We start from the raw sequence: 19,627 nt of genomic DNA, 5'->3' as shown, positions 1-19,627 counted from the left end.
TGGGAGGCCGAGGTGGGCGGATCACCTGAGGTCAGGAGTTTGAGACCAGCCTGGCCAGCATTGTGAAACCCCATCTCTACAAAAATACAAAAAAATTAGCCAGGCATGGTGGCAGGCGCTTGTAATCCTAGCTACTCAGGAGGCTGAGGCAGGAGAGTCTCTTGAATCCGGGGGACAGAGGTTGCAGTGAGCCAAGATTACGCCGCTGCACTCCAACCTGGGTGACAGAGCGAGACTCTGACCAAAAAAAAAAACCAAGTCAACAAAAACAAGCAATGGAAAAGGGACTCCCTATTTAACAAATGGTACTGGAATAATTGGCTAGAAGATTGAAACTGGACTCCTTCCTTTTACCACATACAAAAATCAACTCAAGATGGATTAAAGACTTAAATGTAAAACCTAGAGCTATGAAAACCCAGAAGAAAACCTAGATTTCAAGAAGACTCTAAAAGCAATTGCAACAAAAATTAACAAGTGGAACCTAAGTAAAGAGCTTCTCCACATTAAAAGAAATTATCAACAGACAACCTACAGAATGGGAGAAAATATTTGCAAACTATGCACCCAACAAAGGTCCAATATCCAGAATCCACAGTTCCTCGCTCATGTTCCCCTGTCTTTTCTGATTGTGGGTCCTTAAGACCCTCCCATGAGAGGGTCCCACTGTATACCCTGCGGGAAGAAATGATAATGTCATGAAGCTTCCATAAAGACCCAAGAAGAGAGGGTTCAGTAAGCTTCCAGAGAGCTGAACATGTGTAGGCCAAGAGGAAGATGAAGAAGAACTCTTCCATGAGCAGGGAGGGTGGTGCACCCCATCTCCTCAGGGTCAGAAGCTCCAGAGCTTGGGACCTTTCCAGACCTCACCCTATGTACCTCTTTATCTGGCTATTTATCTGTATCCTTTAAAATATCCTTCTTAGTACATGTGTTTCTCTGAGTTCTGTGAACTGCCCTAACAAATTAATCGAAACCAAAGGGGGTTGTGGGAATCCCAACTTGATGTGTGTGTCAGAAGTTCCGGAGGCCTGGGCTTGCAACTGGTGGGGAAAGAAGGGAGCAGTCTCGGGAAAGGAGCCCTTAACCTGTGGGATCTAGCACTATACCTCCAGGTAGATAGTGTCAGAATTAATTGGAGGATACCCGGCTGGTGTCCACTGCTTGGTGGTGGGGAGAGACCCGCCCCACACACACATTTGGTCACGGGAGTTTTCTTTGCATAAATTGCTGTGGTATGACAGTAGAGGAAAAACAGAGAGTCTTCCCCACACAATAAGAACTTAAATTAACAACCAACCACATAACCCCATTTAAAAATGGGCAATGGACATGAACAGACACTTCTCAAAAGACAAATACATGGCCAACAAACATGAGAAAATGCTGAAAATCACTAATCATTAGAGAAATGCAAATCAAAGCAACAATGAGATATCGTCTCATACCAGTCAAAATATTACTAAAGAGTCAAAAAATAGCAGATGCCGGTGAGGCTGCAGAGGAAAGAGAATGCTTATACACTGCTGGTGGGAAAGTAAATTAGTACAGCCACTGCAGAAAGCAGTTTGGAGATTTCTCAAAGAACAAAACAGAACTACCATTTGACCCAGCAATCTACTGCTGGATTCACATACCTAAAGGAATATAAATACCCAAAGGAGTATAAATCATTCTATTATAAAGACACATGTACATATATGTTCACTGCAGCAATATTCACAATAGCAAAGACATGGAATCAACCTAAATGCCCAACAATGATACTCTGGATAAAGAAAATGTGGTACATATACACCATAGAATACTATGTGGTCATAAAAAAGAACAAGATCATGTCCTCTGCAGGAACATGGATGGAGCTGGAAGTCATTATCCTTAGCAAACACACACAGGAACAGAAAACGAAATACCACATGTTCTCACTTATAAGTGGAAGCTAAACATTAAGTACACATGGACACAAGGCAAATATAGATATGGAGGCCTGTTTAAGGGTGGAGGATGGGAGGAGGGTGAGGATCAAAAAACTATTTATTGGGTACTATGCTCATCACCTGGGTGACGAATCTGTACACCAAACTCCCATGACACATAACTTACCCATGTAACAAATGTGCCCATGTACCCCCTAAACTTAAAAATAAAAGTAGGAAAGAAAACAGAAAGAAAAAATTATGCCATGTGAACATTAACCAAAAGAAAGCTAGCATGGCTAAATTAACCTCAAGGTAAATTTCACAAAAAATAACATTATCTGTAATTAAAATGATCATTTCATAATGATGAAGGGATCAACTTATAAAGATGTAAAAATCCTAAATATTTATGTACCTAGTAACAGAGCTTCAAAACACATGAAGCTAAATATGATATAAATATAAGAAAAAAATTGCTTTAATCCATTATTGTATTCAGCTATTTCACTATCCCTCTCTGTTACTGACAGAACAAGTAAGCAAAAAATCAACAGACATGGAAACTTGAACACTGTCAACCAACCTGACCTGACACTTGAAGAACACACTACTCAACAACAGCAGAATGCACATTCTTTTCAAATACAAACAAAACATTTTCCAAGACATATTTTGTCATAAAACAAGTCTCAATAAATGAATGAGGATCATACAAAATGTTTCTTGAGCACAATAGAATAAAAATAGAAGTAACAGAAAGATCTCTGGAAAATCCTCTAGGAAGGGGAAAAAAGAAAGGAAATACTAAGCTAAACACTTCAAAGTCATAATGTTTATATACCCATAAAAAAGTAAATACTGAAGAATTATTTAATCAAAATTTCACTATAAATATGTTGGGGGGAATAGGAGATGGTGGTATAAGAAAGCAAAGGCTTTATATATCACAACAAGGTAAAAAAAAAAGTGTATAACTGATAAATCAAAAAGTCAGCAATATATGTATATTAATCATAAATATGGAGAAGTATAAGTTTAGAAGAAACAGCAGACAGAACTCAGAGTCATTATTGCATGTGGGGGAACTTCCTCTCAATTACTGCATGTGGGGAAACCTGGAGTAGAAAGGGCAGAGCATTTTGTTACATGTAATATTCTGACTTTTCAAACTACATACATGTAGTACTTTAATAAAAAACCTTTAAAGAGATTTCACCTATATCATCTAATTTTATCCCCAGGGAAGGAGGTATAGTAACCCCTGATTTGACAAATGAGGAAACTAATATTTCAGGTAAAGTAGCTTGCCCAAAATGAAAGCCACTACAATTTTTTTAACTTAATCATATAAATAATATAAATTATGCCTGTTATGATATCACCTACACAGATAAATATGAGAAGGAAAAAAATTCAGTTGTTTTATTTCTGGAAATATTTTTTATTTTCTGCTCTCTACTGTAGATGACTAGTTTATTGTCACAGAACAAGATGAAATATTCACACTCAACCCCTCCTGTTAAGAGAATTTTAAAAGAAATTTGAACAAAGATTTTGGCAAATGTAAAGAACTAAACTGTACTCAGAAGTAAACACTATTTTAATCATTATCTTTAATTGGGGTAAGATGCACATAACATAAAATTTACCATCTTAACCGTTTTTAATCATACAGTTCCAGTGGCATTAAGTACATTCACATTGTCGTGCAAACTACTGCCACTAACACCCATCTCCACAGCTTTTTTTCATCTTCCCAAATTGACTTTCTTTATCCATTAAACAACTCTCCAGTTCCCCCACCCTCTAGCCCCTGGAAACCACCCTTCTATTTGTCTCTATGAATATGACTACTGTAGGTTTGTCATGTAAGCAGAATCATACGGTATTTGTTCTTTTTGTGACTGGCTTATTTCACTTAGCATAATGTTGTCAAGGTTCATTCATGCTATAGCAAAAACACTTGCTAAAAGCCAGTTTCCAAAACAGCATAAACATCAATTCTTTGACAATGCTGTGAGAAATTAAAGCACTGGTGAATTCAAGGGAAATTAGTAAAAAATTAATGCTTCCCTCTCCCCGAACCCTCAGGACACCAAAAGGGGGAAAAAAATAGGTCACAATTTTAAACTACTGGGAAAGGGTATCCTGGTAACTTTACAGTGTGCATGAAGGAATTGGGGGGAAAATCGTAATTCTGTGTTTTGAAAAATCCAATTACTTTTCTAAGGTTGTTGCTCTTTTAAGTTGTACAACAAAGGCCTATAGGGAAGGGCTTCTCTAAATGTAGAGCCATGCAAAAGACAAAAGCGCTAACAATGTCAGATGTTCACAAAACCTTGACTCACGGTAAATATCTTATAAATCAGAAGTGAAATAGCCTCCATTCAGTCACACAGAGATCAGGTAGGAAATACAAGACACTTGACCTTTACAGAGTACTTTGAAAAGGTTCCCTTGGTTGCAGTTTTTAAAAAACAGACTTGTATGCCTTTACATTCCCCATTATTCCCTCACTCTGAACCTCCACGATGTATTTATGTCCATCTAAAATTCAGACAGAAGTCCCAGGCAGCCTTTCAATGGAGCCACTAAACAAAGCACACCAGCCCTTTAAGATACCAAAAACACTATTCTGATGTTAGGGTGGGGTTGTTTCTCTGAATTTTAATTTATAATGCAACAAGAATCACTGACCAAATTTTAACAAGAAGTGGTAACCAGCAGTGCCTCAGGTATCCAGGTGTCTGACAAGCACTCAAGCAAGAGCTGTGCTTTTCATAAGCTCAGAATATTGACACCAAAAAAGGAAAAAGTCTGCTAAAACAAAGTTGGGTATTTTATATGACAACTATATAAAACAGTGTTTTAGACAAGACATTCATTTTTGCTTTGTAAAGATTAAACCATATGGTGTGTCCAAAAATAAATTACCACTGATAACTAAAATAAGACTATGTCAGCCGGACACAGTGGCTCACGCCTATAATCCTAACACTTAGGGAGGCCCAGGCGGATCACTGGCGTTCAGGAGTTCGATACTAGACTAGCCAACATGGCAAAACCTTCTCTCTACTAAAAATACAAAAATTAGCCAGGCATGGTGGTGCAGGGAGGCTGAGGCAGAAGAACTGTTTGGACCGGAGAGGCAGAGGTTGCAGTGAGCCGAGACTGCACCACTGCAATCTAGCCTGGGAGACAGAGGGAGACTCTGTCTTGAAAAAAAGACTATGTCAATGATCTTCCAATGCAAAATTTCCCATTGTCCAAAATTATCTGCCTCCACGTGGTATTTTTCCGGAATACCATATAGTTTCTCCCAAGCCCTGAGACAGGAATAATACAGGGTGGTCGAGGGAGAATAGAAAATTCCAGGCAGCAGTTTCACATGACTAGCAAAAAGGAAACTGTTAGAATACATATATAAGCTAGGAGCCGAGAAGACCCTGAAAAGCAGAATGTTGGTCAAGCTAGCTAAGACCAAGTAGACCCAACGTGGCACTGGATTTGACCCAGGTCCCACCTAGGACCTCATTATATGCTCATTAACATACTAAATCACACCCACCAATGCCAAGACAGTTCCAGGAGCACCCATACTGGTGTAAAAATGGGTAGCACTAAAGTTGAGAAATTTTCACCTTTTTCCAGAAACCTTCATGAATATTCCATCCCTTGATTAAAGAAACCCATAAAGATAGAAGCCAAACCCTGTCTTGAGTACGCCCGCACTCCCCTTTGCTGAGCATGTACTTCTCACTTTGCAATAAATCTTAGTACATTTCACTATTTTCCAACTCATCCTTGAATTCCTACTGGAGACACTGTCAAGAGCCTGAACACTCATCAGAGCTGAGGTCCCACTGACATTTGGGGACCTCCCCCAGTCCACTGGTATCAGCCCAAAAGAAAAAATATTAAGTACCTGGTATTGTCATTACTTAAGTTCTCAAACTGCTACCCAAGTTGTAACAGGCACATTTTTCCACGTGATACACACTGTAGGTCAAAACACAAGACCTCAGTCATCACAAAAGAAAAACAGATTCATTAGTTTTGTCTTTCCCATTCAATGAAGACAAATTTTGACCCAAGGGAAACATACAGTTTTTCCTCTTTTCTCTTTTCTTTTTTTAGGCTCCTCCTCTTGCAGGGCCATGTAGGGATTTTGAGAAAAGAATTTCATCTCTGTGATATTTTATAAACCCAGGCTACTTGACAGAGGGACACTATAAAAATTATCCATTTCCACAGAGTATGTATCTTAGAACATGAAACGCTTTACTATGGGTTTTTTAAAAATCTATAACAAAGATTTTCATTGAGTTTGGGGAAATTTCTTTAAGGTACTAATGATATAGAAAATGTTTTTGGACATTTTAGTTCTTTTAATTGCTATATGTTATAAAATCTCATATAAAATCCAAGTGTCATACTTAAATAAAAACTTAATTAAAAAATTATAATCAACATATCTAAATAACTGTATGCATATACACGCACCCACATACACACAAATACACAAAAATTTGACAACTGTACCAACTCTACAGAACAATGAATGTTTGCCTGCAAGGCTATCAGCAAATGAATTACAGACAGTAAACAGAAAAAGGCATATAATCCTAAAGCAGGATCTACAAATTAAAGGGTTGTTGCAACTTTGTTATAGATTTATTTCTAGTCTCATCTTCAAGATTACTAATATAGCACAGTAACACTGGAAGGAGAAAGGAAACTGAGGTTGAAGTATGCAAATAAAAGATGAAATAATAAGCCACTTTGCCCTCACCACCTCAGTTTACTTTGAAACTCATTAATTCAGTAGACATTTGGAGTAAGTACCAGTGTTTTGGATAGAAAAGGGCTCTAAAAATCTTTCCACTCAAATATTCTATGATCACCATTTCCTAGTATCACATGATTAATGGGACTCGCACTTCTAGACTTCCTAAAAGCAAAATTAGTGTTTACAAATACTTATGATGTACACTGAGTAACAGGTATAGGGGAAATGAATAACCCAGCTTTCAGTTGCCATTGGAAGCCTAGGACCTGAATGAAAATAATTTTTGAGAAAGACTTCCTGACATTAATTTGTGCTTCACGCATGGAAATTAACAGCTACTGGATCCTAAGCCATATGAGTTGAGGAAAACACTGTCACTTTATGCAAAGCTGGAAAATTCAATGTTCTCTACAGATGTCAAATATTTTTAAACAAAATTCAATCTCCTGGACTGTCAGTTTAGCAACAGGTTAAAAGAGCATTAAGGAGAAGATGGAAGCACATTTAAACTTTAACATCTTTACTCAGAAAACTGGACAATTTAAAGTACTAGCAATATGGAGGTTAATTTTCAAATCTGAAGTACAGAGTATTTAGTAATACTGTTAAAACGACTGTCTCTTCAAACCATCAGCAGGGCTTGCAAGACTTTCCTGTACCAGTACAATGTTAGAAATGCCTATGTTTAGTTTCACTTAGTCCAATTAACTGGCCTCCTCTAGTACAGAGCTCATTTTTCTAGAAACTTTTTTTCAACATGATACTGCTACATACTTTTTAATTGAACTATTCTACAGAAATGCATTCCTTTTGTTCTCTCGTTTGCATAGGTTATACATGCTATAATGTCTAAGCCCATCACCAAGTCTCTCTACGTCTAGCTTTCCCCTTGATGTTTCTATTTCAAAGTTTTTGATACAGTCCCACTTTTTCTTCAAAGTTAAGTTTTATGTTTTCCTTATGCAAAAGATGAATTACAGAGTTTATCTGCTATATCAGCTAAAAAAAGAACTCTATTTTTAGGGTAGATGCAAATACAGTAACAGAAGTAACTTATGAGGGTCTCTCTATGACGTGAATTAGTAAATGATTAGCCTATGAAGATCTATTCAGAAACATCTGTGCTGTAAATGTTTGATGCAAGTGCAGCTAAACTTCCAAATAGCCTTAAGTCATTGATGGCTCAAAATTCAATTATCTGAAAATAATATTCCCACAAGATTGTAGAAGCTTACATTCACCTTCATAATTTTTACAATTTTTAAGTATCTCTGGGGGAAGGAGTGTCACCATTAAATCGAAAACTTGGCTTGATACATTATAAAAATAAAAAGAGGCTAACATACCTATTGGTTTCATATACCCTCACCTTTCTAAACATGAAAAAAATCAAAATTCAGCAGCAGCCATTGGTTCAATATTCAGAAATTTAGAGAATTTTGCTAACATGTCTCAAATGCTCATGAAGGAAAAAAGTGTATTTTTAATTACAAACCTTTAAATTTATTTAGTTACCTAAAGAAACTTGTAAAACCACATTTTATGGAGGTAAACTTTACCCTTCTTTAAAAAAAATGTGTGTGTGTGTATGTGTGTGTGTGTATACATATGAATGATCTTTTGGAATGGCTCTTCTTTGTCAGTCAAAGAGTTAAAACCATCTATTTTATTCCCAAATAAGTGTCACACCACTCAGAGGTGCCATGTTTTATTTAAAACATACTCTTACTCAGTAACCACTTTGTTCTAATTGGCAAAGCAAAGCCAGGTCCCAAAGCACACAGCTCGTTACATTCAGTTTGGATTACAAAAACACAGGATGAAACAAACTGCATCGAAATGTACAAATGAACAGCTCAGGAGCATGGGACAGGGAGGTGGAATTAGATTGTAATATGGAACAAAATCCACAGGGAGGCTGGGGAACAAATCACTAGTGTCTCTATAAACTATACAAGGTTTCCAAATGAGCAAATACACAAAGCAAAGGACAGGCTTTTCCATAACTCAACCAAACTGATAAATATGGATACAACAAAACAGGAGGTTTTTTCCATACTATTATGCACACATGTATGAGAGAACGCCAGTACCAACTGGAAGGTTTAACAAATGAAATCTGCAGGTTGCACAGTCTAAATATGAAATTCATCTTTGCTTTCACACTGACAATGTGCAAACAGCCTTGCAATTAAATCATACTTCCAAACATTTTCAAAAAAATCTTCTGAGAAGCTAAACACAGGAGACTAAATTAGAAATGGTGCTTCACTATGCAGCGCAGAGAGCAAGGTTAATGAGCTAAAAGTCATATGAACAAGAACAAGAAAGATGTTAAGAAATGAAGATCTCACCACCAAAACAGAAAAGTGTTAGACAAAAACACTCCCCCCACCACACATGCACACCTTTTCCTAAATTAGCTACTCTGTGAAGCTTTCAGCACTGTTTCTCTAATTATGACAGGATCTAGAGGCAAACTACAACTGAGCTAAAAGAAAAGAGCACAAGAAAAGAGAATACTCCTACACACAAATGCAAAACAATGTTACTGTTACATCCTCACAGTACAATCCCAACTAATCTATTTAGCTTTGGTTTTCACAGTGCAATCCCATCTAAGTCTACTACTTTCATTCCTAATAACATCAAACAGTGGAGATTAGATCAAGTCTAAACTCCCACAGATCAAATCTCAGTTGTTTAAAATTTATTTAATCTTGGGAACATGAGTTAACCCATCTGAGTCAAAGTTTCCTTATCTGTAAAATGGAGTTATAAAATCACCAACATTGTGAGGATCAAATGTGATACTATTGTATTAAAGGACATCATAATATAAAAGGGCTGCAGTAATCTTAGTGAAAATTGCAGTTATTTCATTTCAGGATTTTACTGCCTTAAAAAGAAAAACATATAATTGTCTATATCTTTCTTTTTTCACAAAAACTAATTCTTGTTCCACTACTAAAGTGTCTGTCTTTTGGCATTCTCCATTTAAGATTTTGTACCATTTTTCTTTTTCTTCAAACCAGAAGTCCTAAGGTATTTTTTCTTCTCTATCCCCAATATTTAGTTTAAAAGTAAATTAAGAAATGTAAAACAACCTTTGATAATAGTTAAGATTGTCACTCTTTCTTGCTGCTGCTTTTGCCACGTGATATGCAAGTTTTTGCTTGGCCTTCTGCCATCACTGGAAACTTCCAGAGACCTCCCCAGAAGCAGATGCCAGTACTATGCTATTAAACCTCTTTTCTTTATAAATTAAAAAAAAAATAGTTAAGACTGTAAACATATAGTTAGATCTACTTTACACTGCAAGAACCAGCTAAGCACTGAGGCTTTTAAATGGTATAAAATTTTATAGCATGAAAGATGATATTTTAGTCATACATTAATGGCCCAAAAATAATGTCCAATCTTTTTAGTCATCATCCCTGCTGTGGACTAAGAATTAAGTATAAGGGGGTTATTATATCCAGGAAAAATGTCAAAAAGCAACCTCATCATAATCTTCTAATTCACACACAAAGGAAACAGCCAGAACAAGAATTACACTAAGTATCTGAAACTTGGTGGAGCCAAAGCCTCTGAAGCACAAAACAGTCTCCTGCTTTTCTGAGTCTATCTGAAAGTTACCCATATTCCTGACAAGTCTAAACGGGAGCCCATAAACCTAAGCCTGGTCATTCTGATACAGTAGCCTGCACTAGTCTACTGAGGACATGAAACATAGGGAATATTAGCAATTAACTTCCCACTCCACTCCCCGAGACAAAGTCTTGCTGTGTCACCCAGGCTGGAGTGCAGTGGCATGATCTCAGCTCACTGCAACCTCCGCCTCCTGGGTTTAAGTGATTCTCCTGCCTCAGTTTCCGGAATAGCTGGGATTACAGGTGTGCGCCACCACTCCCAGCTAATTTTTTTATTTTTAGTAGGGACGGGGTTTCACCATGTTGGCCAGGCTGGTCTCTAACTCCTGACCTCGTGATCCGCCCACCTTAGCCTCCCAAAGTGTTGGGATTACAGGCAAGAGCCACCGTTCCCGGCCTTAACTCATACTACTTTTCATGTCACAGAGGGTTGTCTAATTACATGAAAAGAGGCCAACCATTTCTGACCCAAACAGTTCTCTAAACTAGAAGTCTCCAAGCTTTGATAAAGGTGTACCATCAGTATAAAACGTGAGTGCACATCTCTTCCATGTCTGTTTTAAAAGTAGTTACATATTCCTGTAGTGGACTGAATGATGCACCCTGTCCCTGTCCCCACCTCCCAAAATATGTTCACCCAGAATCTGTGAATGTGATAATTTTGGAGAAAAAAGCTTCTGCAGATGTAATTAAGTTAAGGATTTCCAGATCAGATAATCTGGGATAATCTGGCCAAAGACACTTATCCTTAGAAGAGACAGAAGAGGGAAAGACAGAGACTCACAGGGGAAAAGGCCATGTGGATGAAGCAGAGACTAGAGTGATATGTCTATCAGCAAAGGAATGCCAAGAACTACTGATAAGCCAGAAACAAGCAGCAGCATGGAATAAATTCTCCCTCTCCCTTTCTAGAGGAAACTAACCCTGCCATTACCTTGGTTTCAGACGTCTGGCCTCCAGAACTGCGAGAGAATAAACTTCTGTTGTTTTAAACCACCAAGTGTATGGCAATTTGTTGTGGCAACCCTAGGAAACTAATATAGATACCAATGAGATTATGTATACAGGACAGAAATAAACAGAAGTAGGAATTCTAACATTTTCTCTCTATGCCACAAAGGATAATCCTGTCTTACCATAAAGAGACCACAGCTTTAGACCAACGTGTAGGAAGAAATAAAGCCAAGTGACAGACTACACTACCTTAAAAGACCTAGTAACTACTAAATTTCTTCCACTTTCCCTATCATACTCTAATACATGGTCACAATTTTCCCACTTGAGGCCCAAAAGAAGCCACCTCTCAGCTATTTCACAGCACTGAGCACTTTGTTTCCCGTTAGAAATGCAACAATTATTTTTGACATAATTTCCATAACATCATCATCTTTAACACACTGCTTCATATATCTTGACTAGCATAATAATTAACCACACAATTTAAGAATGCTTATTACTAAGACATCAAACTGCTATAGACTAAGAGATCAGAAAAGGCTGCCACAGTCCAGCACTGCTAATCTGTTAAGGACCTGTTGCCCGAGTCTTGCTCGCATTTCAGAGTGAGGCTACACCGTAAAGAACAGAGTTTCTTACAGAAACATTATTTTAACATAGTCAAGCGAGTGCTGAAGAAAAGGAGAGAGAGAAAACACAGGATTGCAACTGTGGTATAAAAATGGCCGCTGAAAACAAATGTCCCTCTACAGGGGACTAGATAAATAAATGAGGGCATATTATAATGAAGGTGACCAATTAATGTATCAAACAAATTGGTACACTTACAAGAGTACCAGTTTGGTACAAAGAGTACTATTAACATTTTCACTAGCACAAAGTGCATAAACAGAGATTGTTCTAGGTTAATCTAGATATTAATTATAACGGAATATTATATTTAAAATGAACAAGAGTAACGTGTCAACATGATTAGTTTCTAAAAGCATTATTTAAAAGAATACAAGTTGTAGACTGACTAGTACAAAATACCATTTAAACATTTTAAAAACAGAATCATAATATTTATATAAATGCCCATTCATAATAAAAAGTATAAATACAAGGATAAGGAGAGCAGTTGTCTCTGAGACGGGAAGATGATGAATAGGATAAAAGAAAACTGTGACATTTTAGTGCCCTTTTTAATGTGATAAGGAAAAAGGCAAAACATTAACATTTGTTACTTGTGGGTGGGTTTGTGGATATTCTGAATGTCAGACACCCAACTATCCAACAGGTACCTACCAACAGACACATAATGGTTAAGTAGAGCCTGGTAAGTTGAGCTGTCCCCTTTTAACAAACACATGACCAAAATGTGTGTGTGTTACACTTGAGAAATCCCTCTTGGGTGTTCGGCTTTGAAGAAATCAAACAGTATACGAAAGCAACCAAGTCAGAAAGATTACAAAAACAGAAATACTCTATTCAAACACTGCTTTTTTTGCCTTTTTTTTTTTTTTTTTTTTTTTTTTTTTTTTTTTTTTTTTTTTTTTTTTGAGACGGAGTCTCGCCCTGTCACTAGGCTGGAGTGCAGTGGCCCCATCTTGGCTCACTGCAACCTCTGACTCCCTGGTTCAAGCGATTCTCCTGCCTCAGCCTCCCAAGTAGCTGGAACTACAGGACGTGCCACCACACCTGGCTAATTTTTGTATTTTTAGTAGAGATGGGGGTTTCACCATGTTGGCCAGGATGGTCTCGATCTCCTGACCTCATGATCTACCCGCCTCAGCCTCCCAAAGTGTTAGGATTACAGGCATGAGCCACCGCACCTGGCCAACAGTTGCTTTCTTTTGGGAAAAGGTGAATTTGAAAAATCAAGGTATGACAAGCTTACAAATTCCACCATCCTGCAAAATTTTTGGTATTGATCCACATGGCCTTTTCCCCTGTGAGTCTCTGTCTTTCCCTCTTCTGTCTCTTATTAAGGATAAGTGTCCTTGGCCAGATTATCCCAGATTATCTGATCTGGAAATCCTTAACTTAATTACATCTGCAGAAGCTTTTTTCCCCAAAATTATCAATACCAAAATTGGTAATTTGTTTCTAAATTATCTGTGGAGTTCCTACATTTCTTAAAAGAAATATATATAAGAAGAGCTTAAAATTTGTCAGACTCACTCTGTTCCTCTTACTGTGTGTCCGGAATTGGTGGTTTCTTGGTCTCACTGACTTCAAGAATGAAGCCACGGACCCTCGCAGTGTTACAGTTCTTAAAGATGGTGCATCCGGAGTGTGTTCCTTCTGATGTTCCGACGTGTTTGGAGTTTCTTCCTTCTGGTGGGTTCGTGGTCTTGCTGGCTTCAGGAGTGAAGCTGCAGACCTTCACAGTGAGTGTTACAGCTCTTAAGGCGGTGGGTCTGTAGTTGTTCGTTCCTCCCAACCGGAGCTGTTCCTACCTCCCAGTGGGTTCCTGGTCTCGCTGGCCTCAGGAGTGAAGCTGCAAACCTTGGTGGTGAGTGTTACAGCTCACGAAGGTGGCGCAGACCCAAAGAGTGAGCAGCAGCAAGATTTATTGCAAAGAGCCAAAGAACAAAGCTTCCACAGGTGGAAGGGGACCCGAGCGGGTTGCCGCTGCTGGTTCGGGTGGCCTACTTTTATTCCTTTGTCTGGCCCCACCCGCATCCTGCTGATTGCTCCATTTTACAGACAGCTGATTATTCCATTTTGACACAGCGCTGACTGGTGCCTTTACAAACCTTTAGCTAGAGACAGAGTGCTGATTGGTATGTTTACAATCCTTTAGCTAGACAGAAAAGTTCTCTAAGTCCCCACCCGATTAGCTAGACACAGAGTGCTGATTGGTGCGTTTACAAACCTTTAGCTAGACACAGAGTGCTGATTGGTGCATTTACAATCCTTTAGCTAGACAGAAAAGTTCTCCAAGTCCCCACCCATCCCAGAAGCCCAGCCGGCTTCACCTCTCAACTGTAATGCCTCAAAATTCAGCTGTAACCTACAACTCTTCGCTTTTCAAAACTGACTAGAATCATACCACTTTTACTCTGGTATTCTAACAGGAAATGGGAAGCAGAAAAGCGATTAGTATGTAACTGCAACCACTAAGTTGCAAGTTCGTAAGGAAATATTTTAATTTACTTGGTATGAAATGGGAATTTGTTATCCTCTTCTGGAACTATCATGAAACTCAAGTCACTTTCAAGAAAGATGTTAGCATTTTGGTTTATCTACGATTTCACCCTGTGCTCAGCATTGTTATATCACTCACGTTGGATGTCAACATTTAGATTTCCAATGCTGCAGACTACAGCTAATTTTATTTTGCTCATTCCAGAAAGAAACAAACCACTTCGAGATTGTATAAATTCACTTCACTTTTTAAAAATCTGTAATTTGTGCAATTACATTAATACTTAAATCTGAAAATACAGAGAAAATTCAAATTTAAAGCTCCCCAATTACTCTTACTCTGAGACTACCACAATTAAATTTTTCATGTGGCATCTTCCAGCTTTATCTCATGCAACCATACACTTGTACATCATATGTGAACCACATATGATAGCAAATTTCTTAAAAGTTAGTCTTAAATGAAACTATGTTTATACCATGTCTATGGTTTATTAAAAATTAAGTATGTACACATTTAAAAGTCCATCAACCAAGTGGCATTTTGTATACTGTGAAACATGTATTGTTTGCTTTATGATAAGCATCTGTTATCAGTGCTACTCCAACAACTTTCCATTCCTTAAACATATCTTCTGACTCACTGCCTTATAAAGCTACTTCTGGTCACCATACTCCTCTCTTCTCCCAAAACTAGTATTTCTAAGGGTTTGTGGGGCATAGAGATGATGTCACATTAATAGAGGAGTTACTTCAGTCAGTTCTTTTAAAATTTTGCCTTCCCCACTTGTGATCATCCTCTTTGATGCTTCTGTCATCCACACTTCTATTTAGGAGGTCAGCAAAACCATTCTGTGAAAAGCACTGCTGTAATGATAGCTGGCCTTCAATATGCTAGAACAAGAGGTCATCATGAATTAGGTACTAACTATTCCTAAATATTAAACACTGGTCAACCAAATGCACAAATTCATAAATTGGATTTGCACTCAAATAAAAAAAAATACCATAGGCAGTATCATTTCTGCTTTTGTAAGAGGCAGGAATATTCATTAGACTCATTAGACTCTATGCTTGACTTTTAATATGTATTTTAACACTGTAGTAGGCTATCGGGTGTAGTTTAAGCTTCACTTCTAAACGAGAGAGAGAGAGAGAGAGAATTTCTAAAGGAACTTAAAATTGTTTCAGCAGGCAGGATATTAACTAGTCATGCCACGCAAATGCAACTGGAGAAAGCAATAGTGTGTGGGTAAAAAATATAGAGGAGATAAGCAAATATTTTCTTTAGATACTTGAAAATGTCTTTCTAATATTTTTATAAAAGCAAAAGTGGCAAGGTTGTATAAAATGTAAATAGACAAAGATCACTAGAGACAGATAATTATAAACACAGAAAGTAAAACTGTAACAAGTCCAAAGAAACACAAGGACCATGGCTGAACTCTAACTTCATAATTTTTTTTTAACTTTGTATTCATTTAGGGGCACAAAACAGTTCCTTATGATTATTTGATGTGAACCACCTTATTATTCAAAGGCCTTATTATTCTGGCCTTCTCTCAAAACCATGCTTTACTAAATTACAATGGGGTCTCCATGTGGGGACAAATATACAATCTAACACAGGCTGAGTACCCCTAATTCAAAATGCTTGAGACCAGAAGTGTTGGGATTTGTTTTTCTCAGATTTTGGAACATTTGCACTTTGGAGCATTTCAGACTTGGGATTTGGGGTTCTCAACCTGTATACATTTTGTCTCACTGCTACTTTCAAAGTCTTTACTATAAAGTTAACTTTTCATCAGTGCGGAAGCATTTCTTCATATCTATGACTATAGATACATAAGGTAAGAAGCAGAATACAGTCCTTTTTTTTTTTTTTTTGAGATGGAGTCTCGCTCTGGCTGGAGTGCAGTGGCACAATCTCGGCTCACTGCAACCTCCGCCATCTGCGTTCAAGCGATTCTCCTGCCTCAGCCTCCCAAGTAGCTGGGATTACAGGCATGCGCCACCACACCCAGCTAAGTTTTGTGTTTTTTGTAGAGACAGGGTTTCACCATGTTGGCCAGGATGGTCTCGCTCTCCAGACCTCGTGATCCACCCACCTCAGCCTCCCAAAGTGCTGGGATTATAGGCATGAGCCACTGTGCCTGGCCCGATACAGTCCTTTAACATGGCACACATACTGTTAAAAGCTGAATAAAAATCCACCAGTATTTCTTTTCTTTTAAAAACCTAAATATCTGACAAATTCCAAATTTTGAACACGTAAGAGCCGTCAGCTTCCCCAATTCTCCCAAGTCTTTCCCACGTATCCCCTAGTTTAGGCCCAAATGTAAAGGTCTAAAGCTTACACTATGATTACTTCCTTGCCCAAATAGCATAATGAATAGATTAAAATTAACAACAACAACAAAAATCTCTTTAATAAAAATCTAGCCAGGCTCCTCTGAGCCCTCTTCTGGACCAGGCCTCAACCTGGACCTTTAAAAATTACGGACTCTCAAAACAAATGATTTGGTCCACCCACTCCTTTCACATTAAAAGACTTAAACACTAACATTTCTTTTTTTTTTTTTTTTTTTTAATTTGAGACAGAGTCTCGCTCTGTTGCCAGGATGGAATGCAGTGGCGCGATCTCGGCTCACTGCACCTCTGCCTCCCGGGTTCAAGCAATTCTCCTGCCTCAGCCTCCCGAGTAGCTGGGACTACAGGTGCACGCCACCATGTCCGGCTAATTTTAAACACTAACATTTCTAACAGCTCAAGGTTACCTCCCTAGGATGACCCTAGCCTCCCTTAAAGTGTCTGCCTCTCAAAGCTCAAGGCTGCCAAAGAATCTACTGTTTGTTCTAGCCAGCATCTGAAGATAGGCCCTAACCATCCTCTTAGATCATTTACTAAAAAGGGTTTACAACTGTGAATCCTTCCTCTGTCCCTTTGAGCCGTACTCCTACAACTCAGGAGTGTCTTTTAAAGCCATCCCTTTAAAATGTAACCATCAGGAAAAACAGGGTATCTATTCCCCAGTCACAGTGGCAGCTAACAGGCACAGCTGGCCTAATCACCATATTTTACCAATGTTTTTAAGTTTTTCACTTCCTTGACTCTGCAGATCCCCTGTTTATCCACCCCAAGTCCCCTGCCATTCTCCCTTTAAAACTCCCAGTCATCTCTGCAAATCGACATTGACTTCATTTCATACTGGACCCTCTTCCCTATTGCAAAAGTGTATTACTGACTAAAATCTGTCCTTAGAACTTTAGCTAGTATGCAGCTTTGTTTATCTTTGACAAAATGAAGAAGGAAAGTTAAACATATCCTAATTAGTAAAGACTTATTTATATAGGATCGCTAGATATAAAGTTCTTTTTTAAAAAAGTAAAAACAAAAAAACACCTAAAAGTTTCAACTTTGTGAAGGAGTCATAATTCTAGAAGTTAACCAATTACCACTCTGGGGCTAGAAAAGGACCTTGGCACATGTCAAGCCCAAGTCCTTCATTTTATAATGATGAATCCAAGGTCCAAAGAGATTACATGACTTACCCGAGGTGATTTCAATGAGGGATCTGCAGGAGTTTTTTTGTTTTTATAGAGACGGGGTCTCACCATGTTGCCCAGGCTGGTCTCAAACTCCGGGCCTCAAGCAATCCTCCTGTCTCTACCTCCCAAAGTGCTGGGATTATAGGTGTGAGCCACCATGGCGGCCTCTATGATGGATTTGATGAGGGGCTAACTCAGCATGATTCTCTTCCTGACTCCAACATGAAAATATTCTGTTATATTCTCATTGATTAAGCAACATTAACCATTAATCATTCAAATCAAGATGAGCAATGAGTATCTACTACCCTATTACAATACACGCATTTTTTACAGTTCTACTGTACACCAACAACAGTAAACCAAGGAAAGTTTGTTTGGTGCAAGTACACAGGAGATAGGATTTCATTCAAGGAAGACTGTTTCAACCGTCCTAGGCAAATATATGAAGCACCTTGGTAAGGTGAAACTGCTTTCTCACACAAGCTAAGAAAACAAAACCCCATGCATAAATCCAAGGGAGGGTCAAATGATTTAGTCTTAAAAACAACCGAAAAAAAAAAGAAAGAAAAATGAAAGTAAATGTAAAAACCCTTTTTCTGCACTTACCAGCAAAGCATTTGGAACAGAGATTCATAGTCTTGCTGGACCTGGGGCAAACAAAAAGAAAAGAAAGAAAGAAGAGCTAAAAACTCCATATCACTCTAATCAAAACATAAGATGTCCGAAATGTAGGCAAAGAACTTTCTGGCCAGGCAACTGAACTAATAAACTGATAAATTAATAACAAGTCCCTAGCTAGCCACCACTCCCCCCTCAACAAAATAAAAATAAAAAAACAAAAATATAAAAACTTGTTTTTTATTTTTATTTTTTACCTGTAAGTTAGCCAATGCTTGCTTTTATTTATTGTGTATGTTAGCAGCTTATATAGCAACAAGTTCAGAAACATTCTAAAATGCCCAGCAGATGGTATGGGAGTCCATTTAAACCACATGATTACCACATTCCCTCTTTTCATACTGAAAAATATACGAAGTTATCACTATAAACAACAAAGACTTTGAAAACGGGTAAAACTTTCTCCTCATATACACAGTCATTTATCTCTATAACATTAGTTGAACTTTAATCTTCCCTATTTCAGATCCTAGTCACATTATGACCTTCTTGTTTAAAATTCTCTCTTCAGATACTCCAAATTATTTTTCATGTCCTTTCATCCATTAATAATAGCTACAATTCACTGAATACTAACTTGGATGGGCATTTCACATACATTCTCTTATTAATCATCCCAACATCACTAAGATGGGTATTATCATATTGTTTTGCTTCTAAAATGTACTTTTTAAAAAAATCACATTAGCATTTCTGTAACAAGGAAATACCTTAGAATTGTTTACAAGCAATGAATAATTTAACCTGTTTATGCCAGAGGTTGGAATTTTTTGAATTTTTGCAATGAGACCAGGGCAATGACCTTGAGCAAGATATAAATAATTCCCACATGCTTAGTGTTCCAATAATGGAACACTATGTTACCCCCTCCTCTGCCAAGGTATTATTCAACTGGGGGGGGGGGGCCGATCTTAAAAATCAAAGACATACAGTCTCATCCCCATTACA

At 37.9% G+C, this 19,627-nt stretch overlaps 2 protein-coding genes and 1 long non-coding RNA gene across 10 annotated transcripts in view; 1 reads left to right on the top strand and 2 right to left on the bottom strand.

Moving 5' to 3' along the window:
* CCDC167 (coiled-coil domain containing 167) overlaps window positions 1–19,627 on the top strand; it is a 699,343-nt gene that overhangs the window by 224,564 nt on the left and 455,152 nt on the right. The window lies entirely within an intron of this gene.
* Window positions 1–19,627, bottom strand: part of ZFAND3 (zinc finger AN1-type containing 3) — a 335,360-nt gene that overhangs the window by 204,456 nt on the left and 111,277 nt on the right. For all 3 annotated transcript variants that reach the window (XM_050787813.1, XM_050787815.1, XM_050787814.1), the window contains exon 2: window positions 18,608–18,648. In XM_050787813.1, coding sequence (XP_050643770.1) covers window positions 18,608–18,648 — 41 coding nt within the window. The remainder of the gene's footprint in view (window positions 1–18,607; window positions 18,649–19,627) is intronic.
* Window positions 329–18,601, bottom strand: LOC126952838 (uncharacterized). The gene is made up of 2 exons (XR_007725034.1): window positions 13,482–18,601; window positions 329–11,395 (listed from the first exon to the last, which is right to left on the bottom strand). It is a non-coding gene; the product is annotated as an uncharacterized LOC126952838 (long non-coding RNA).

The sequence above is a fragment of the Macaca thibetana genome, chromosome 4 (assembly GCF_024542745.1).
Source record: "Macaca thibetana thibetana isolate TM-01 chromosome 4, ASM2454274v1, whole genome shotgun sequence".
Classification (NCBI taxonomy): Eukaryota; Metazoa; Chordata; class Mammalia; order Primates; family Cercopithecidae; genus Macaca; species Macaca thibetana.
This window is presented reverse-complemented; position numbering and strand designations above follow the sequence as displayed.